This window comes from Delphinapterus leucas, chromosome 9 (genome assembly GCF_059928025.1).
Source record: "Delphinapterus leucas isolate spDelLeu-1000000601 "Yukka" chromosome 9, BTC_Dleu_Yukka2, whole genome shotgun sequence".
Classification (NCBI taxonomy): Eukaryota; Metazoa; Chordata; class Mammalia; order Artiodactyla; family Monodontidae; genus Delphinapterus; species Delphinapterus leucas.
In genome coordinates this window covers 48,784,283-48,806,575 of record NC_143137.1, presented here as the reverse complement: position 1 = coordinate 48,806,575, position 22,293 = coordinate 48,784,283, and the positions used below count along the sequence as shown (strand labels likewise).

Sequence of the window (22,293 nt, the reverse complement as noted above, 5' to 3'; positions counted from 1 at the left end):
TCGGTCCCAGTGGGCTGGCGGGACCACCACAGTGCCCAGTCCCTCAGAGTAGGCCAGTTATGGTTTCTGGAAGTGGGGGAAATGGGGAAGGATGCGGGCATCAGACAATAACCGATCTGGGGGCCCTACCCAGCCTCCCTACGCACAGCAGCCACGAGCCGCTCCAGGCCCTAATTCCGCTGCTGCCTCATTCCTTAAGATATTTGCAACCCTCTCTTGCTCTCTAAATAGCAAATGGTCAGCCAACTTTCGGGGGATGGGGGAAGACTCTGAGGAGGGACAAAGAATCCTCCTGTGCGTTGGGTTCAGGCTTGGAGAAGTTCTTTGCTGGGCTGGGACTCTGAGGGCCGGCTGCTTCCACAGCTCTGTCCCTGCCCCACTATCCCTTCACCCAGGCCTGGGTGGCCTCCCCACACTCCAGCCTGCCTAAATTAGCCCCAGTGGCTGTCCCGCGTCCATGCAACCCTGCTGATAGTGCCAAGAGAGGCTACCAAATAGCCGGTAAGTACCCTGACCCTCAGGCTTCAGGGCCCTCTAGCAAACTGAACAAGTGGCCGCACACCAGCAGGTAGCTGCCCTCTGCCACCACCTCGACCTGCAGGCCCCATTGTCCATCAAGCACTTGGGACTCAGAATCCATGCTGGGCCCTTTCTCTTGTTCAAACTTGCCCTCTATGTCCCCAAAGGGAGCACCCCCTGGCCTTGGGGATCCTGGCCTGACCCTGAGCAAGGTGGGGCTTAGCTACCCTGCACATTACCACTCAGCTTAGCCCCAGAAGGATCTGCTGCACCACCATCCACCACAACACACATCCCCACCCCCTCACGCTTAGGAGTATTGTCATTATTATGGTGATTATTGTTGTTGCTATTTCCTTATCCCCAAGTCAAATATTCATGGCTGCTGTTCCACCATAAATCGTTCAGACTAATGAGTCACAAAGAGATGCTGCCCAGGTCTCTCCCTCTGCAATGGCCGCCACCACCGCGGCCTCTCTCTCCGCGTTTTTGGCGCTCGCCCGGCGCGGGTGATTTATGAACACCGGGAAAATTGGACAAAGCCGCGCGTCCGTTCTGTGGTATCTCTGCAGCCTTCCCCAGTGTGAATCAGAACATTACCAACTGTCTGCTCATCCGTCCCACTTCATCACCAAAGCCAAGATGTGACCGCAGAAATCGCGAGCCCGAACTCACGTTTGCCCGGACGCGGCGCGCTCCACAGACTCGCAGAACCCTGCAGGAAAAGCCCCAAGACCCAGCGTGGGCCCGCCAGCTCCGGTCCTGGCCGCTGACGGCCTCTCTCCACCACTCCTGAAGGAGTTAAAAAGCCTTTGGATACAAATCTGAGTATGTGTGCTTTTAAAAATCAAATAGGAAGTTGGGGGACTCACTTCTGAGAGATTCATTCCTAGTGAAGCCCTGACGACTCCGATCCATTCCTGACGATCCGCATTAATTATTTAATGAGTCACGTGACCACAAAGATTACAATTTCAATATCTCCCTCGAACAGGCGCTACACCTTTATCTCCTGCAACCAGGATCCTTGTTTAACTTTTTTAGTTCCCAGGCCTCCGAAACGCAGATGCCCGCTGCCAGGCAAGCCACCGCCATGTAAATCCCAGGGCCAGCCATAGTAGAATTAGTCATTCCAGGACTAGGAGAATTGTGGACAGTCAGGTGCCCTGATGTCGGTCCCCTCCTGAGCCCAGAGGTCAGCCCACCTGTCTCAGCGCACTGGCTAAAGCAGTTTGGTTACATGATTTCCCCAGCTGCTTTGGTGGCTCATCAGGCAAGAAACCACCCTTCTTCCCTGGCTTCTGGACACCTGTGGCCCTCTGTTTCAAGTGTAAGCTCAGATGCATATGTCCATTCCAGGCTGCTGCAGAGAAAAGATGTCTGTACACTTACCTCTACCCAAGGTGAGACCAAAGACTCTGTTCAAACTACACACTCATTAACATAAAGAACGTGAAGGGGAAGCGTTCAGCTGCCTCAGTTTCCTCATTGGTAAACTGAGAAGACTGAACCAAAACGGCCTCCAGATCTCTTTTGCCCTGGACATCCTTTCAATCAGGGGATCTCTTTCAGCCCCAGGAATCAATCCCAGAGAGGGTGGGACTGGCCTGAAAACAGGGGTGGGGGAGAGGGGCCCCCATGAGTTTGGGGCCTTGAGAAGAAGAGATGCCAGAGTTCCAGGACTGAAGTTTCTGACTAGAATGTTTCACAACAGCGCCAGCAGCCTCCCTGATGCTATCAAGGAGTTAGAACACACTCTCTTCCTCCTCCTTCCCAGCCCCTACTCTTTGAGAGAGGAAGCAGTTATTCTTGGGCCAGTGTAAAATATAGACAAGGGGCAACAGGAGCAGCTGTTGGGAAAGGTGAGCCTGTGTTCTTCAATACCAGCCCGCAGCTAGGGATGCAGAGACCAAGAGAGTACAAAGAACAGCCTATTGCCTGCACAGAACCAACGCATTCACACAGGAAGTCCCAGGTTTCTGTTTGCTACAGTGATTCTTTGGGGGTTTTTCTTTCTTTCCATTCCAAAGAGCCGTGGATATGTTTCTATGTTGAAAGGGCTGTAGAAAAGGCAGTGGTGAGAAAAGCAGCACAGATTGGAAGCTCAGGGACGCAGGGGGACAGAGGAGAGATGGTGATACTCATCCCATGGGGAGGAGGCTGAGAAGTGGGGGGAATGTGGGCACCCTGGGACAGGTGAATATAAAGTCAAAGATGCTGTGTGGAGGGCCCACTCTCCACATATCTAGGTAATCTTCCCAGGAGGTCCATCCTGGGTATTAAGTACTCTACTATACCTGTCACAGTTGAATTCCTGCTGTAATAAAACACCGGGTATATCGTAGATTTCAGCAAAACTAGGAAAGAGAGCCTGAAAAGTGCCATCTCTCTTCATGGGGGAGAGTGTTAAGTACTTAATTCAAACTGTGACCATTAAAGTGTCTCCTATCCGATTAGGTTGATTTCAGATGTTGACAGAACTTTTACCTCCGGAGTCATGCGCAGTGTGGCTCTGCGACTAAAGCAGATGAATGTGTGTTAGAGGGAGGGAGGGGAAGAGAGAGAAAGAAGAGGGGAGCATGTATAAGGGTCATTTTTGTAGGAGGCTTACAGAGCTTACGCAAAATACTGTCTTTAAAGGCCAAGGGTTTGAGGGGCCAGTAGGGTCCGCTTTAAAAAAAAAAATTAATGAGATAGAAAATTTGTCCTCTGGGTGAACTCTTATGGTTGCCCTAGCAAGGGGCAGACAATGAACGATTTTGAAGCACAAAGTGGGATTTTCTAAGCTGTTATAACAAACTCCCTTAAAGACCAAATCTGAAGCAGGCAAAACACTTGAAGAAACGACATAATCATTTGGATCATTGTGGGTAACTTTGGCTTTGTAAAACTTACCAATACCTTAAAAATCAAGACAGCTTGGGCAAAAACTGCCATTTTGTTCTGGGATATTAGAAAAACAATCTCGATCCTCTCTCTTTTTTTCCTGGATAGATTTAGAGTAAGTGAAAGAAAGTTACCCCTTCCACCCCTATACAAGTGCCCCCAGTATGAAGCTAATGAATGCCCCCGTACCCCTCCTTCCTCACCAAGGAGAAATATAAGAATTTACCTTAAATGATGATAATCTGCCATTCGAGGTTTTACAGCTCGACACTCAATTTCCACCAAGAGTCTAGGCATTTTTTGAGCAGACAGCCAAGATGCTGAGTCTTTGCCCGAGACCACATTATTTTCAAGAAGATCCCTCGCTTCTCCACAGACTTTTCCCAGAGAATGCCTTTCAGAATTGCTGTTGAATTACAAAGAAGTATTTATTGTATGAGGTGATTAATGATTCCTGGGGAAATTGCTATTTTCAGCGTGATTTAATTTCGTTGTACAAGTGAGTGTAGTAGGGGGAGGGTTAATAAGTTTTAGCAGCAGTTGTAGGGCCTCCAGAAATCCCTGGCACCCGTTGGCACCTTATAAAATGCACTTTATGCCAGGTTTGGCCTGACTTGGGAAGAAGTGTATTTGTTTGCCCCTGAATTTTCTTGGGGAGAGGAGGTGGCCCCTCAGAGACTGGTGTCCACTTTCCTCTCAGATCTGGTTTGCTCCCAGGTAGAGAACCATCACCCTTGCCTGTTATCACACACAGAGCAGCCGAGGCGAAAGGGGTAACAGCACTGACTACTGGCTAAGGATGGTTAGCCTCTGATGGGAAAATGTGTTTAAAAATCCTCTGATACTGCAGAGGTAGGTGAGTTCCCCCCTCCCATCTCTGCTAAAATTGTTACATGAACTAAAAACCACACTCATTCAAAGCCAGGTTACAGTTCTAATATTTGGGGGCTAGTGGCTGTTGGTTTTCTGAATGTTGTTGCAGAGTACTCCCTTCAGTGACAACCAAGTCTAAATCCTCTTTACTAATTTGTAAATCAGTAAACAAATACTAGGGCTATGAAGATTGAGAATGGGGTTTGATTTCAACCTTCTGAGTCTAGATCTCTAGGTTGCGCAGAAAGATCCAGGAGCATTTGAGGAAGGCGACCCTAGTTCAGAGATTGGCTTTCTTCCAGCACTTAATACTCCCAGGTCTACCTTGCTTAAGGTGTCATTATGCTTTTTCTTTCCTCAGAAGAAACTCTGGAGGGTGTACTGGGAAAATTCAGTTTATTTTGAAAGCTCCTGCTTCAAAAAAGAAAAAAGAAAAGAAAAAGAAACAAACAAACAAAAATCCCAAGCTGTAGTTAGTGAAGAAGAGAACCTTATAAACAGCCAAGAAACAAAAAGCAACCTCAACTCTTTGCACAAACTAGTTTTTATCTCCAGGGAAACAGAAAGATTAAGCGTGAAGGTGCAATAAATACCAAAGAGACCACTTCTTTCCAAGTGTGCTCAGAGTTCAGCATGTAGAACAGCTGCAGAAAGTCCTGGGCCCACAGCACTGCGCAGTTTCACCTTTCACTGCAGAGAAGGACACGTTTCTATGCCTTACAGAGACTTGAAGCCTGAAAGCCTGGCCAAGTTTGGGAAGAGGAGCCCTCTCAGAGCTCAAGAGCCTTCCTGCTCTTTGGAACTTTTCCCACAGTGGGTCAAACTTGACAAGAGTTCAGCTCAAGTTGAACAAATTATGTGAGCAGTTAGTCCAAGTGAATGCAACTCAAGCCATCTACAGGAATTTTACATGCAAGGTCAACCATTTCAATTGAGATAATTTTTTTTAAATTAAAAGTAGGAAACACACAAATATGTCTCAGAACTTTGTTTTTTAAACGGAGTTTATTCTTAGCACATGTCTTTCTATAGAGCCACACCACAATTTGTAGAGTTGCACATGGGTCTAAATGCACTCTCCCTCCCCCAAGATTGTGCCTCGGAATAAGACAACAATATCTCCACAACAATATTTTAAATAAATGAAAGGAAAGGAAACTAACGTGTCACATCTACCATCAAGGTCTGTACATTTTGAGAAATAAATAATCTTGTGAGGTCCACAATGTCTACTCATTTATTCAGTTCGGTACAAGCTTGTATGAGCCGCCTTAATGAGGGAAGGGGAAATAAGGAAGATAGGAAAAGGGTCTGATTTCTTCTGCTTGCAACAAATGTACACGTACATGTCCCCAGTCAGCATGGGTTGTGCGACTGATTTTAGCCATCTCAAAAGTATTTGATGCCAAGTGGTTCTTCTCAGGTACCCAAACCTGGCAGCCTTGTTCAGGCCAGCAGGTTGTCCCACTAGTTAGCATCTTGGCCATTGTCCTCTCTTGGGTGGCAACCAGCTCACACTCTTACCCAGAAAATGTCTTCTTTTTATTATCCTTTTCACCTTTTATTATCCTTTTCACCAAGCTGAGTTTTGTTTTGGGGTCTGTTGTAGTCCAGATGGGGAGGAGTGGATGGGAAAGGGGCAGAAGAGGAAAGAAAAGCATGTGAGGGCAAGAACTGGTCTAGAGCTCTGGAAGATTATATGGAGGAGGGAATGGGTGTGGAGGCGCCCTGGTGGGGGTGAGGATGGGGGTGCGGGTGTGGGCTCTGAGTTTGTGGTTTCCCCGGTGGGCCTGCTGAGGCCGAGGCCGAGTTGGAGGATCGCATCTTAGTGTTGGGCAGTTTGTGATCTTTCTTCCACTTCATCCTTCGGTTCTGAAACCAGATCTTGACCTGGCGCTCGGACAAGCAGAGCGTGTGGGCAATTTCGATGCGGCGACGCCGGGTCAGGTAGCGGTTAAAGTGGAACTCCTTCTCCAGCTCCAAGACCTGCTGCCGGGTGTAGGCGGTTCGGGAGCGCTTGGGCTCCCCTCCGTTATAACTGGGGTTGACTGAAAGCCCAGAACCCCGAAGGAGAAAGCCAAGGAGGAGGGAGTGGAAGAGAGGGAAAAGAGGAGGAAAGAGAAGGTGGGGTGGGGGAAGAGCAATTGGACATCATCATTATATAATAACCTGACACCAAGTTCACGCAAGATACATAAAACGGCAAAGAAAATGTTTCACAGGCTATTGACAAGGGAAACACCCGAGAGCCATAAAGAATAGTGCTGGGCATTGGGGCTGAAGAAAAGCTTCAAAGACACATGGCCTGAAGCCTCTGCCAGGGCAATTAAATTTATGGGGGCTATAATTACTGCCCTAACAGTTTGGCGTCTCGTAAATCTCCCGATAAAGGGACCCCGGGTACAAAAGGATTCTCACGTTGGGATCAGGCGGCTGGCTGGCGCGCACACACCCACATCCCACTGTAGCTAGAGCCAGCTGGGGGCTCCCCTCCCGAGGCCCCCAACCCCTCGGCCTCTCCCCACGACCCCCGCCCCGACCCTGGAACCTGGGCTCGGTCCCAGCCCACCCTCCCGCGCCTCCCCAGCGGCGCCACGTACCGGCGCTGACATGGATCTTCTTCATCCAGGGGTACACCACGGGCTCCTTGCCCTTCAGGCCCAGCGGGCTCTTGTCGCCCAGGAGTAGCGGGCACGCGGGGGCGCTGCCCCCTGCCGGGACGCCCGGGGTGGCGGGAGCCGCCTCGCAGCGCCGCGGGGGCGCGGAGGCAGCCGCACGATGCTGCGGGGGAGACAGCGGCGAGGGCTGCCGCCCGGGCGGCATGACATGGCTCGCGTGCAAGCCGTGCGCGGGACCCTTGGCGTGCGCCGGGGGCTGCTCGGGCTGCGGCGGCCGCCCGGGGCTGGCGCTGCCGCGGTAGTCATAGGGGTAGGCGGTGTCGGCGGCACCGTGCGCGGGGTAGAGCGCGGCTGCGGGATAGGAGGCCTCGCGGGCGGCCCGCGGCGCGTAGTAGGAGGCTGCGGGCTCTCGGCTGCCGCCCGCGTGGGGGAGCTGGGGCTGCTGCTGCGGCAGGTGCTGGGCCGCGGGCACTGGGGGCTGCTGGTAGCCCGGGGCCCCGCCAGGGCCGCCGTCTCTGCCGCCCGGGCCGCTGTGCTGCGCGTACTCCTCGAAGGGAGGGAACTTGGGCTCGATGTAGTTGGAGTTTATCAAAAACGAGCTCATGGTCATTAATTTGTGAAGTGCAAAAATACTAATTTTTCTCGCGTTGTCGTTTTTCTGGGCTCGCCGAGGCCCCTCCCCCTCCCGCCTCGCTTCCCATCCCCCCTTTCCTCCGCTCCCTTCCCCTCCCCCGCTGTCAAGATCCCACCCCTCCCCCTCCCCCGCCGCCGACGCCACCAAAGTTCGCGCCGCTCCTCCCCTGCGGCTCGCGCGCGCGCGCGCGCGCGCGCGCGTCCCCGGTCTCGGCCCCGCGCGCGCCCCGCCCAGTACCGCCACGTGACCCGCCCCCGCCAATGTGCGCGCCGCGCGCGCGGACCCGGATCAGGAAGCGCGCGGGCGGGTGATGGATGCTGCTGTCCGGCTCCAGGAGGAGGGAGGGAACTGGAGCTTTGGGCGTCCAACCCCCCAACTTTGAGTTCCGCTGGGAATTCAGGGCCCGCAGTCTTCTGGTCCTCTCGGATGCCCAGACCGAGCCCTGTGCGTGCCCTACTCTGGCCTAGGCGTCGGGGCAGACAGGCGGGCGCGGCCCAGCGTTGACCTCGGGGCCCAGCCTAGCTTGGCCTGGCGTCCTCAAGGGTTCGGGGCCGCCTGGGGGAGGGAATGGCGTCGGGACCAAGGGGGTATTCCGGTTTTTATCCTGGCCGGGGAATAAAACGAATGAGGCTAACAGACCGGTTTTCTCACCAGCTGATTCCCTTCCGCACATCATGCCCGCCGCGTCCGCGCCCAACGTCCCCAGTTTGAGAAGCCAGGCAGGAGCGAAAAGGGTGGGTGGGTGAGCAGCTGAGAGAAATCGGCCCCTGGATGTAAAGCAAGGCAATTCCAATACAACCGGATGAGCACTTTTACTTTTTTCTTTCTTTTAGAAGCAGAAGATATTTGGTTTTTTACCTAAAAAAAAAAAAAGCAAACAACCTTCCTAATAGCATCTCATTTGATGGAGGTGTCGATTCAGAATGAAACATGCTCCAGTGTAGTAGGTGCGATTGTGAGAAAGTGGCCCAAGGGTGGGGATGCATAAGAGCGATGATGTCGCCACAAAATCGAGCGTTGAGACCAACAACTTCCTACTTCAGAAAAATCTCCAAACAAAAACAAACTAAGGATAGCATAGGCACTGTGCCGAGGGGTCTTTTCCCGCTAAGAATTTTGTTTTGTCTTTTAGCTGTTGCTTTTCCAGGCTGTATCTGAGACTAAAGTTATATTTAAGGACGGTCTATAATTTCTGGATTGCTGGAAATTAGCATATTAATGATGTCAGTAGCTCTGGAAAGTGGGGAGAGAGGACTGTTGTCTGCCATTTGGTAATTGAAATTTGATGGGTAAACTATGCCATTATTAACAAATAAATTACTTATCAATTCCACCTAATGTTGATCTTCAAAGTAAATACTGATGCCTTACTCGTTGTGTGTACTTTCCCTTTCCTTTTCTGAGTGACAGACATACCTAGATCCTCTACTTTTCAGCCTAGATTAAAGCAGTGCGTTTAACTAGCATAGTCACCATTCTAAAAACACTTTCATATTGGCATGTAAAGCAAGGATTTTTCAGCTGGTGTACCCTAGTTGATTTTTCAAAGAGCAATATAAACTGCCTTCTCACAACTGAGTCTGAAACGCAGGCAAGGAAAGTCATAGCCTAAGCCTGGAGACACTTCAAAAGGAATGTGAATTCTATCTTCATTTATATCGCTTACTCATATGAGTTACTAAATGCTGGAATATATCCATTTGATGGATAGTCATTTAATGCTTAGCTACATAAAGCCCATTATATGGTACTAATCTTTAAACTAATTTAGGAAAAGAGGTTAAAAAAGGGATCATGTTAGCTTTCTAACTGCAATCACCCTGAAGTGGTACAAAGAGGTTTTCCACATTGGATGTGTGTCTGTGAAGAGTGCTGTCCATTGACATGGCACACCCTGAAAATTTTTAAAAATGAAATCTAAACCACAGACAGAAATCAACGCTGAGTGTAAATCTTTAGACATTCTCTCTAGACTGTAGCCTGTGATATAGCTGCCTAAACCAATATCTCTCTACAGCAAGAAAAAATAGTATATACATATGTGTACTATATAACATGAATAATATGTACATACATAAAGTAATTAGCAAAACTGGGCTCTCTAAGCTTCTGGGAAGAAAAAACATGACAAGGAAATTTTGCCTCCCTCCTCGTGTCATCAGACTAAGGTCTTAACCATGTCTGTTCAATATTATTTACAGACACTAAAACACAAAATTCATGTTGTTTAGCCTCAGAACCTTCTACCGAGTTTCTATTTTAAAGTATTAACGAGGCTCGGGCACTGTTTTGTATATGGTTAACCTAAACGAGTTAACTGCGCCTGTGTTTCATGTGGTTCTATTACTTTAGGAAGATGGGCTTACACAGAATCCCCCCAAGGCCTGTAACTTGTCTTTGTGGTTCGTATCATAAACACAAACGAAGCCAGGACCACCAAGTGTTATCTCACACACCGACATTTTGACATTTTACTGCAAGATTTATGGCTGTAATAAACAATCTCAGTACCTTTTCTGATCCTTCCACAATCTCTCTTCGCAAGCCATAGCATCATTCCACTGAATCAAATAATCTTTTGAAAAACAAAACAAAGAAAACTCTTGCCTTCATATGCGATCCAAGACACCAAAGTAAAGCCAGGAAGAAACTAACTCAATTGATAAATAAACTGAGGTTTACCAGCAGCGCCTTGTCCGAAAAAAGATGGGATGCCCTGAAATCGAGCAGAGAGGGAGTGTGCTAATCTTCGCACGCCAACTGGCTCCAGTCCCAAGCAGGGTGAAAGCGTTATCCTTTTCTTGGGAAACTGGTAAGCACATTTGCTCATTTCCACGTGCAGGGATAACATATATTCCCAACAAAAGCTTTCTTAAAGTCCCATTAAGTGAAATAACTTTTCATCATGTCCTCGAGTCCCAGATGGAGAAGGAGAGTGAAGGGAGTCCAAGGGAGAGGAAGGGCGAGAGGGGGGCAGTGTTTTGCAGCCTACTTTGAATCTGATTTGAATCATTTTGAATATATTTGGAACAGCCTTCCCTCTTGAATGCAGCCCTGTCCCAAGTTTCAAAGTGACCGAACAGTGACACCGTGCGCATTTTGTTTCTTATTAATCTTACACATTGACAGTCTTTGTTAAATCACAAGGCGCGCCCTTCACCAGCCGACATTTTCATATTTGTTAGACGCGCTGACCTGAAGTTCACCTCGGCCTTGGACTTTGTGCCTCTAAAAGGTCTATACCATGTCTTTTAGAGAGTGGGTGCTTTGCCCAGGTCACTCCTTCTCAGGGAAAACCAAGGCGGGGGTAGCAAAGGAAATGTAAACGTTATGGAATGTATTGACTGTATTTGTCCTTTGTTCTCTAGAGCAAGAGTCCCCCAGACTGACTGTTCGCTGTCTGAAGCACGTCTCTGGAGGGCACGGGAGAAGGACTGAATTTCAAAATGCCTGATGGTGGCATTTGAGGGCTTCCCCCACCTACAGTCGGCATAGGATTTTAGAGAAGCAATACTTTATCAGCCATTTGACCAATTAACTGTTTGGGGGTAATTTCTATAGAAGTTTATACTAATGAACACAACCCAGGCATAAGGCATATGAAATTCATATCCGGATTAGACATGAATTTTAACCAGGATTGTGTGAGAGGCCTAAAGATTAAAATCCTCCAAATAAAGAAAGCACTCTAAAAGCAATAACTTCTGCAGGTACATTTTCTTTGAGTTGAAAAACTAGCTAAGAGGTGTCTGTGATTATTGAAGCTGACATGTTCCTAAGGTGTGGCGCGTTTTTAACCAATAACACAATAACAGGGTTTTCTCAAACAGACGCATAATTGTCTTGGTGACTAATGGGGGGGTTTCCGTTTTCTTCATTTCACTGGCCCAGATGTGGTGAAGTGTTCGCTGCTGTGACAGCAGTCACCACAGTTGTTCCTTTTCCTCTGTTCTCATCTGGCACACCCCCATTTGGCTTCAAGCTCTTGGCCAGAGTGAAAACTTTACACATTGCACAGTGAAAGCAACCTGACTACTTCCACAAAGGCAGTGTTTGGGAAATATTTGCTCTTACCCCTGAACATACCTGGCACCAGCAAATCTAATCAAGCAGACTATAGTGGGATGATCTTAAATGTCCCTGCAAGGGTCTACATTTTGAGTAGTTGAATTAGTTTATCTCTAAAATTAAAAGAAAAACCTAGAAAAAAAGTCATCTTTCTCTTCTCTGTTTCCCTACACGAATCACTTGAAGATCAATACACAGAAAAGGAAAATATGTCCCCCAGAAAATAGATGCTAACGGTACCGACACTTAACGTTAATATAGGTGCATGAAAAATAAAATATTGTTTAGCTCTCCAGTTGCAGTGCACACACAAGGCATGGTTTCAGTAGGCTTCCCTCACACACTATTCCCTTTCTTTTCTACTCTCCCGCCCTCCGTCCTTAGCTTGCTTCCCCTCTCCTTGGCTTTCATTCCAAATGTATTTTTAAAGAGTATTTTCTGGAGAATAGAAGTCTGTCACTGTGGTCTTGAGAAGAGGTCTGGCATTTGTGGATTCTACCTTCCTGCTCAAATGGCGTATTCTTTACAGTTTATTCACCCATAGATTGTAGCATTTCTCTTACATTCAGTGTAGGGTTCACAATAAACATAATGAAAAACTTTCAACAACAGGAATATTTTCCTGGTACCAATAAGCATTTTCTCACTGGTGGAGGGGGTAGAGGAATCCTGCCCCTTTCCGGAGGGTTTCCACTTCCTTTCTCCCCTTCCCAGCTCTTTGCATTTAGTGGGTGGCAGTTTCGGAAAAAGCATTCTGTCCTTGAAAATTGCAAAGGATACACTTTGCAAGAAGTGCCTGTGTTTGCCCTTGTTCTCACACACTTTAGGGATCATTAAAGGTACTAAAAAGGAAAAAAACTGGCCAATCAAAATCACAGTTTTCAAATAAAGGAAGTTTCCTGCCCGATCTCTTTCCTTTGAAGGTATGATGGAACATTGGCAACTTGCTACATTATTTCTAAAGGTCCACTGATGAGTTTTGAGCTTTTTTATTTTGTGACAAACGCACAAACAGACTCCTGGTTCTCCAGCATCTAGGGTGTTGGTGCTTCAATAATCTATGCCTATTTACCTGCTGCTATTCCCTTAGAATGGGAGCGATAATTCAAGATGAAATACAGCATGTATTAGTCTTGAAAAGAGGAATTTTCTATCCTTTCCTTCGTAATTGAGGTCATTCAACCACTAGGGTTCACCTGGAGTCCATACCGTGATACACGCGTCACTCTGAGCCATTTTATCTTTTGTGCTGATAGTCAAGATCGCAACTCTAACATTGACATCAAACTCTGTCTGGGCAGATGACGAAGAGCGCTGCACAACGTAAACTTTTGACCCTCAACTTTTTGACCTGCAGTTACAACCACAAAGATACACAAAGCTGTGCCTCTTCTTTCAAGGGGAAGCCCCCCACCCCAGGAGCTCAGGGATGCCCTGCTTCTGCCACTGCCTTTTGGAGTGAGAGGGTGAATTGGATATTTTTGTGTGTTTGTGACTGTATTTCCTGTCAAATCAGCCTCCTACCTCCTTTTGTCATCACTTAAATAGGAATGAGATTATTTTAAAATCACTCATCATTACGTCTACAAGGAAAATTTGGAGTAGGAGGCTTTTGCGAGGGGAACCTCGTAAAAAGCGAAAGAAAAGAAAAGACGGGGAGAAAGCAGGCAATGGAAGTGGGAGACTTTTCCTTTATTTAAAAATAAAGACGCAGCCCTAATTGTTGGGAAAGCTGGCCCAGGCAGGAGAGTTGACTGTGAACTTGTACTAAAGCGTGCTCTGCTGGCGATTCCTAGGGTGTGCAGATTTATCTTCTCTGCATTTACTTAACCCGGCAGTGAACTGCACGGGCGTCATTTGTTAGGCGATGACAGACTTCACCTCCAGCAAGGGCTGCTTCACAAAATCGCAATAATTACCCAATAACCTTCATAACAAATATTATTATTGAAAAGACCGGTTTGTGGGGAAGAGAACTGGTGGGAGAAAGGCAGCTTTCTTTGCAAAAAAACACCAAATAAAACCGTCCTAGGCAGATCTTTCGGTTCTGGGGTTTAGAGTGGCTAGGACTGTGGCTCCCCTCTCCTATGTGGGTGGGAGCCTAGGCAGACCCCCTCAGCCCTGTCTGGAAGCCCCGATTATAGTTTTGTCATTGTCTAGAAAGAAATTCTGCCTTAGAAGCCAAAGGGATGGCGCCCACAACGTTCTGCACTCTCCACGGTGGGCAAACCTCAGACAGACTCCAGAGCAAAGGTGGGGGAGAGGCTTTGCAGGGCATCTTTCAAGCTAAAAGGATTGTTTTCCTCTTTAATAGCCTATCTTTCAGGATGTAATTTGCTCTCCCCTCACTAGTTGTTTGGATATAATACTCTTCACATCTCAACAAATGAACATGACTCCGTTTCTGGTAGAAAATTCTGTCTTGCTCTCCCAGAGCTGCCAACAATGAAGCAGGGGAAAGAACAGGGGGGAAAAAAGGAATCTTGGCATAAGGTTGTGAAATTAGAGCATGGAAACCCTAACAAACCCCTAAGTAAGTGTGACCAGAAGCTTCCTATTATATTTATAGTTCAGGAAATATTGTCTCTTCAGCTTGTAGAAACAAACGGGGCCTGGCACATTTCGGATGCCTTCTCCTTTTACAAAGCTAGGAGCACAGACAAACACTTCTGCCACCAGCTGAGGCTAGATGTCTTCATAAAGCCCTTAGTGACAGAGATTTTTTTTCCTAAGTAAGTTCCTCTGCAAAAGCAACCCAAAAGAACACACGAGAAAACAAATAACTTATCTACAAAATGAGCAGATAACCAGCCATCCTCCTTACTATGCTTCCTATGAAAATAGGAAGAGAGAAAAAAATTCCTCCAATAACGCTCACATAGGTCTGACTGGATGCTGTATTTTTTTAAAGTCAGTTAACCGCATGTGAGTTGGCCTGCCGTCTTAAACTCTAAAGTTTTATGGTGATTACAACAGACAGAAATAAGCAAGCTGACAATATTTATAGCCTGTAATTTTTTTAATGCTTGGGAAAGATTCCCCCATATTGTGTGATTCTAATCCAAGAAACTTTCTGCCCATTCCCATACCCAGAGTGGGGACGTGACCACAGAGGTGGTGTGGACACTTCTTCCAGGCATGTTACTCAAATGAACCTGCCAGCAGCTCTATCACTCTTTTTTTCTGCCACTAATTTTAGTCACCAAGAAGTCACTCAATCAAGATCACCAGATGAATAACTAAAATAAAACCTTAACCCAGTATTTTCCAGTAAAGAATCCGAAACTCAGAGCAGCAGAAGAAAGACTCCAGAATTCTCACAGACATCTAAAATAATAAAAGAGAACCCAAATAAAGTTTATATTCTGGTTGCCACTAAGATGCAGACACATCTTCCTGAGTGCTGAACTGCTCTCAAGAAATGCTCACTTTAACAGGTTACACAAAACGACCTCAGAGATTCGCCTTGCCACTATTCAAGAGGAGTGGGACTTGTGGGAGGGTTTCGATTTTTCAAAAAACTTCCCAGGTTTTGCTTTCTGAACCTCTGACTTTGGGGACATCTGTTGGACTTATGTTGAGTGTAAGTGGCCTCTGCACAATAAAGTTTGTGGAAATTCCAACTCTACACTTTAAATGTTTTCACTTTAAGGACTTACTAAATATCTTTACCAGTTAGCACTTGCAGAAAACCACCTAGCTAGCTCCTAAGGAGAAAAGCATTTGGAGACAGAAGATCCCATTTTTTGTTTCATTTCTGAGTTGGAGGATTTGGCTTAGTTCTTCATACGGGATGGGGGAAATCTGCTAGATCCCTTGTGGGTACCCATTCAGAGAAAGACCCCAGGTCAGGCCACAGTGTCCCTAGTCATGGCTTTGCCACTGAAGAATGTAGAGGGTTGGGGCCAGAAAGGGTGGCTGAGACCAAGCTGGAATTGTACCTAGGAAAAATCTATCTCACCCATTGGTGCAATATTGGGGACTGTTTTGGAAATCATAGATTATGTAAATTTCCTGGGATCAAACAGAAAGAGCAACTAACAAAAGAAAGGCGGAAATCTCCTACTGACAAACGACCTATTTCTTCCCTAAACTACCCTTTATGATGTGTGTGGAAAAACAACCTAATGGTCCTGGGGACTTTTAAGTTGGACATTGAAGACACCTCGATTTCCCCCCAAACTTTAGGGCACAGTTTGGAAGAAAGAATTTGCCTGTATATTGAGGGGGAATAAATTAATCTTTAGTGCTATCTAGGGAGATGCCTAAGTTGCCTTTTGAGGGTCCTGTGCATAGATTTTAAATTCTACAAAAGGAGAGAGGAAAAGGAAAGAAGAAGAAAGGCAAGGCAGAAGAAAAGAAAGCGCTGTAACGCCTTTCATTTAGCTTGGGGATTCAAAGACTGAAGTTAAATCCGGCCATAAAGTTTATTGCTTCAGACTCACAGGCTGGTGAGAATAGTCCCACCGAAATAAAAAGAACGTGCAGGCAAACAAGGTTCAGGGCCTGGTCCCTGGTGCGGGGGAGGGGGTGCTGAGCCCTCCCCCGCAAGGTGGGGACCCATGGTCCCCAGCGTCCCGCGGGCGCCAGCGGCCTGGGCTCGGCTTGGCGACCCAGGGTCCCAGCCTAGAGGTGCCGCCCGCACCCGGCCGGCCTCTGCACCCTCGGGCTCTCCCGATCCAGCCTGCGACCCGGCCCCAAAGGCCGCCACCTCGGTTCAGTGCTGCCAAATGACCCCGGCCCGCGGAGACGTATTGCCACAGCCCCGTCAGAAATCCCGCCGGCGTACGCCTCGGCCCTGCCCGGGCCTTTCTTTCAAACTCCCCAGCGCGCCCCAGCGCAGCGCGGCCTCGGCGCCCGCAGCCGGCGCCACCCCCCCCACCCGGCTCCCAGCCCCCACCCAGGGCTCCGCAGACCCAGCAGAGCCCGGCCCTCCAGCCCCGGGATGGGGGCGGCCCTGCCCGGTCTCCGCATGCAGGCCTACTCGCACACAAAAATCATCTTTTTGCATGCCGGCGAGAGCAGCGGAAGTCATTAACATCCGCGCTGGTGCAGCAATTAAAGTTAGGCCCAGGGATGCGGCGCGGCCACAGGCGCTCTGCACCGTGGTGCCTCCGAAAGCTGGCTCTTGGCGCTCCTAATTTGGGCAGAGGGAAAGTTTGCTCTCCCCTTTGGAATCCTGAGGCAACCTCAGAGTTATTGAACCAGAGAGAGAGAGAGAAAGATCCAGAAAGAAAGTTTTCAGAGTACAAATAAACTTGAAAGCGCTCAGGGGGCGAGCTTACCTTAACTCGGAGGGAGCCATTTTTTCAGAGTTTTGAGAGACTTGTGGTCTGGACACTTCTGGACCTAAAATTGACAATTTGAATGACCAGGTGGCACACGTAGCCTGCAAAAGAGTCAAATGGAGTCCAGCGTCAGTGAGATTATATGTTATGTGGTATATAATGTTGGATGTCAACTCCCCAAAACCATAAAACTTACTTTAATGGCCCCACGTGACGTTTTATAGCCAGTGAGCCGATCTGTCTGTGCTATGGATGATTTTACGATCTAATTCATAGACAAAACCCTATTCATTTGGCACCCAAATGTCATATAGCCGGAACTGGGGCTTATAAAGTTTACTGTTTTATAACTTTTTAAAGGAAAGACGGCATCAGTTTAAGCAGTCGGTAAATGTGCAAATCTCTAGTTGCGCTTTAGCTGCTCTGAGGAGTTTCCCAATCGAGCTAGGATGGGGTAAGTACCTTCCATTTGTAGCAAATTAATTATAGCAAAAGAAGCCAACTGGGTTCAGGAGGGCGAGGAGTGGGAAAGGGTGCCTGGCTGGGTTAAGGGCAGAGGGTCTGGGGGCCACAACTTAACATAGCAGCCTCTTCAGCAAGTGGAGGCCTAGGATGGCCTTAGGAGAGAAGCGGCATCTGTGTGGGCCCCCGAGGGCCGCTAACAAAGCCCTGGGCTTTTTCTCCTTTCTCTCTCTTCCTCTCTTTTTCGTACCCATCAAGTTAACCTGGTTTTCTCAGAGATGGGCAGGTTGGACTCAGGCTTTGCAACCACCTAAAGCTTTTCCACCTTCCGCCCTGAACTCTCTGATGGGTCAGTTAGGGAGGCCACGGGTCAGGGTGTTGGTCTGAGGTCCCCTTGCACAGGCAGACGGCTCAGGTAGCCTCAGACTCACTGCCTCCCAGCACTGGACAGACAGAAGAGCAAAAAGAGCCACTTGCTATTTGGCACAAACCAGACCAAGAGAACTTACAATAGAAAGTTTATTTTTTGTTTCCAGTCAGTATTTTTTCCTTAAAAACAAATACAAAAAAAAAAAAAGCTGATCACAGTTTGCTTAAACAGCCAGACTTGGACAATATTTGTAACTTTGTTCACAAAAACATACATCACTGAAGCTGCGCTTATAAGAGCCACTTCCAGAGTTCGTGCAAAGGGTCCTACAAAGGCACGCAGGGACACACCGCTCAGAGTCACAGTTTTCATCACAGAGTCACTAGTCACTACACATCGAACAAGTTAAGTTGTGTCTCATCAAGTCACCTCTACAACAGCATTAATTACACAAGGAATATAGGTAGTTTGAATAAAAATATCTTTAACAGCTTGGAGCTATTGAGACAGGAACACTTCCACTCACATGCACAGTTAAACAACTGGAGTGCAACACACAACATTGGCACTAAACGAGGTCGAAGGGGGACTTTTTTGTGTTTTTTTTTCTCTTTTCTTTTTTTGTCATAGTTACTTCAAGTAACACAGCTTGCTTCATATAAATAAGTTAAAACATCTATTTTTTTTCAAGACAAAGCCATTCAGGACAAAGAAATGAAGAGAAAGCAGATCTACTTATACAGGCGCTATAATGGCAATAAACAGGCTCATGATTAAAAGATGAATTAGGGCAACGAGAACAGGGCTTCTTCACAGAAGGAACACAAGGGAGTTTCAGAAAGTCACCTTAGGACTGACACTACGCGGGACCCGGCTAATACTGCTCAGTACTTTAAACGCTCAAATACTCAGGGGCGGAAGGCCCCTCCCGCCGCCGCCATGCTCATGCTTTTCAGCTTATTATCTTTTTTCCACTTCATTCTCCGGTTTTGGAACCAGATTTTAATCTGTCTCTCGGAGAGGCAAAGAGCATGTGCTATTTCAATCCTTCTTCGGCGGGTCAGGTAGCGGTTGAAATGGAACTCCTTCTCCAGCTCCAGGGTCTGGTAGCGCGTGTAGGCCGTTCGGGCCCTTTTGCCTTCCGGGCCGCCTATGTTGTCTGCAACAGAAAAGTCAGCGGTTTAGCCACCCACTCCTCAGCCTCTGGCTACCAAAGTCCGCCAGCTGGACCAGCCAGGGTCCTGAACAGGGGAGAAAAGCTCAACAAGTCTCCCTCCTCACTCGCCCACCCACCCCTCCCGAATTTCCTTCCCTCTTCCTTTCTAGAGAGAAAACAATAAGATTTGGACTCTGGGAACAATCGGCCCATCCGAAGCTGGAGCCGCGTCCCGGACGATCCCCCGGCTTTCCCTCGCCCCTCTCTTGCCCTCTGGCCCTGCCCCTGGCGCCCTGAGGCGGGGCACAGCCCTCACAGGCTGCCCACCACCCAGAAACCCACCAAAGCAAGGCCCTTTTCTGTGCGCCCAAGTAGCCTCCAGATCACCCTCCCTTAAAGTTCCAGTCCCGCGAGCCGCCTCCTCTTCCAGCCTGCACGCTTGGGGCGCCTGCTTTCTTTTTCTTCCCTTTCCTTTCCTGCTCTCCCTCCTGCCCCCAAACTTCAGAATCCCGCCGGCTCTCGCCTCGATTATTCCCCCCACCAAGCCCCTTTTCGGGGACTCTAATTAGTAACGCTGTTTCCCCAGCGTAGCCCTCCTCATAAATTATCAGTCCTGACAAGCCCGATTCACGGCCCCTACTGCCATCCTCTACCTCTCTGCGCCCTGCTCGGCTGGCCTGACCCATGAGCGCGTTCCGAGGCGCTGGGGTTGGATATGTTTTTTTTTTCCTTTCCCCCCTTTTCAACGTCTAAACTTGGCTAGCCAGCGGCCTCTTTCCCCGCATTTGTGAGCGCTGGGCGCTGCAGAAAAGAGAAGGAGGAAGAAGGAAGGCAGGGGAAGGAGAACGGTGGGGAGAGGCTCCACAGGGCTGGGAGAGGCGAAACCAGGACAGTGACGGGGAGAGAGAGGGCGGTAAAGGAGAGTGGGGGGGGGGACCGAGAGCCGCGCCCCCGCGGCCGCGTGGATTTAGGAAAAGACTGGCTTTACCATGACTTATGTGCAGCTTGCGCATCCAGGGGTAGATCTGGGGTTGGGCGGGCGGCGCCGGGCTCGGCTCGCTCTGAGCGCTCGCCTGCTCGCTGCTGGCGGGGGCGTCCTCCTCGGCTCCGGACGCCGTGCCAACCCCCTCTCTGCTGCTGATGTGGGTGCTGCCGGCGTTGGCCGAGGCGCCGCTGGAGTTGCCCAGGGAGTTTTTCCCGCCGTGGTGGCTGTCGCTGCCGGGCGAAGGGGCCACGGCGGAGCAGGGCAGCGGGTCGGGCGGAGGCGAGTGCGTGGACGTGGCAGGCTGGCTGTACCTGGGCTCGGCGGGCGCCGCGCTGGCGCTGGCCGCGTAGCTGCGGGCGCGCTCCCCGGAGCCAAAGTGGCCGGAGCCCGAGCGGCCGACGCTGAGATCCATGCCATTGTAGCCGTAGCCGTACCTGCCGGAGTGCATGCTCGCCGAGTCCCTGAATTGCTCGCTCACGGAACTATGATCTCCATAATTATGCAACTGGTAGTCCGGGCCATTTGGATAGCGACCGCAAAATGAGTTTACAAAATAAGAGCTCATTTGTTTTTTGATATGTGTGCTTGATTTGTGGCTCGCGGTCGTTTGTGCGTCTATAGCACCCTTGCACAATTTATGATGAATTATGGAAATGACTGGGACATGTACTTGGTTCCCTCCTACGTAGGCACCCAAATATGGGGTACGACTTCGAATCACGTGCTTTTGTTGTCCAGTCGTAAATCCTGCCTGATGACCTCTAGAGGTAAACTCGGGCACTAATGGGGGAGTTGGGTGGAGGCTAGAGGAGTGGCGCGCGCGCCCCAGGCGCGTGCCCGCCACTCGCCGCCGTCGTTCAGTCGGACTCGAGCGCCACCCGCTGGAGGCAGGGCGCATCCCTCCGCTTCCGACCCGGGGCTGCAAGGGCCGGGGTCGAATTGAGGTTACAGCCCATTATGGCAAAATTATTGCATTTCCCTCGCAGTTCCATTAGGATGTACCAATTGTGAGGCCGTCAGCTGCCGATCGCGTGCCCGGCGAGGATGCAGAGGACTGAGGGGAGATGGTGACTTGGATTTTATTTACAACAACTTTATTTCCCTGCTGTGCAGCCCCTCTTATTTTTGTGTCGAGGTTGGGGTCGGTTCTGACCGTCGTGCCGGCAGCTCTGAAATTTGAAAATACAGATATCACCTTCGGGGAAGGGGGGGAGGCCATTTAGCCAATTGGAGAAATAAATCCTACCCGCAGCAGCAGCTACAATTACGGCTCTGTTTTTGCGAGCGCATGAGGGACAGTGTCCCTGCCGCTCTTAAATGACAGGCGTCTATTAAAGATAGCTTTTGTGTAGCGTTTCTCCGAGGCGAGGTCAAATTCCATACACTTTTATAGCCGGAGTCGATTTTTCTTTCGTGTAAATATGGTTTTCGTGTCATTAGTTTGCTATTTGATTTGCTATAAGTATCCATTCTGGAGAGTCTTCACCACCGGGTCACTTTCCTCTAGCCAACCGGGTCCCAAGTCGGAGGGTTCTCGGTGAACCCAGCGAGTGGGCCCAGGCTCCCCGCAGCCACAGAAGCTGCTTGGGCCTGGGGATTCGTGGGCCGAGTTATTAGGGTCTTGCTTAGACCTCCAGAAGTAAAATGAGGACGCTAATGAAAGCATTTTGTGGCAGTGCCTAGTACCTCCGTAGTTATCTTCCTGGGTTCTGAAAGACGAAAGTAAATCACAAATATAGCTTAAAGTTGGGTGTGGGGGGAGGTGTCCCCGCTGGGGAGGTCAGGCGTCTCAGGCGCCCCTGGCACATTTGGAAACCAGGACTCTTGCCGCTCCCATAGCCCTGGGCTGCATCCTTAGGTCCTGAAAGCTGTTGTGGTGGTAGCGTCGGCCCTGTTGGAGGCGGGGAGCCGGAATCCGGAGCTCGGGGAGCCCAGTCTTTCCCAGGGCTGCAAGATTCCACCCGCGCCCAGGTTGGCTCGGCTGGGCTGAGGCTGCTTCTCTTCCAAGGACGGTTGCGCGCTGGGCCGAGAGACAAGGCTCTCTCGGGCCCCCTTTGTTCCTCGCGCTTCTTCCTTTCTGGGGGCGGCCTGGGAGGCCTCGGCAGAGCTGGGGCCCCAGACTTTAGGCTCCCTCTTCCCAGTGGCCGGAGTTGATTTGGTGATGCCCTTCAGGACTTGGTGGCGAGGAACCGAGGCGGAAACGCCCAGACACCAAAGGGGGCTCGGGCCCGGGTTCTTTCCTCTCCAGCAACCCCGGGAACCGAGCTCAGGGGCGTGCAGAGGCGCTAACACAAGAGCCGGGGACCGATTGGGGCGCGCCCTGAGACCCGGAGCGGGCTTGGTTAGGCTTGGAGAGCGGGATTGCGTGTGCAGTGCGCCTCGCTCTACCGCTGGGATTGGCTGTGTGTGAGGTTGTTTTTTTTTTTTCTTGTAA

The 22,293-nt window shown here is 49.4% G+C and overlaps 2 protein-coding genes across 2 annotated transcripts; both read right to left on the bottom strand.

Moving 5' to 3' along the window:
* Positions 1 to 3,807: 3,807 nt before the first annotated feature.
* Positions 3,808 to 7,627, bottom strand: HOXA4 (homeobox A4). Its single transcript, XM_022584583.3, has 2 exons — positions 6,879 to 7,627; positions 3,808 to 6,326 (listed from the first exon to the last, which is right to left on the bottom strand). The coding sequence occupies exons 1-2, from the start codon at positions 7,504 to 7,506 to the stop codon at positions 5,974 to 5,976; spliced, it is 981 nt and encodes a 326-aa protein (XP_022440291.2). The 5' UTR covers positions 7,507 to 7,627; the 3' UTR covers positions 3,808 to 5,973.
* Positions 7,628 to 17,885: 10,258 nt separating this feature from the next.
* On the bottom strand, positions 17,886 to 20,757 carry HOXA5 (homeobox A5). Its single transcript, XM_022584573.3, has 2 exons — positions 19,863 to 20,757; positions 17,886 to 18,877 (listed from the first exon to the last, which is right to left on the bottom strand). The coding sequence occupies exons 1-2, from the start codon at positions 20,755 to 20,757 to the stop codon at positions 18,627 to 18,629; spliced, it is 1,146 nt and encodes a 381-aa protein (XP_022440281.1). The 3' UTR covers positions 17,886 to 18,626.
* Positions 20,758 to 22,293: the final 1,536 nt, after the last annotated feature.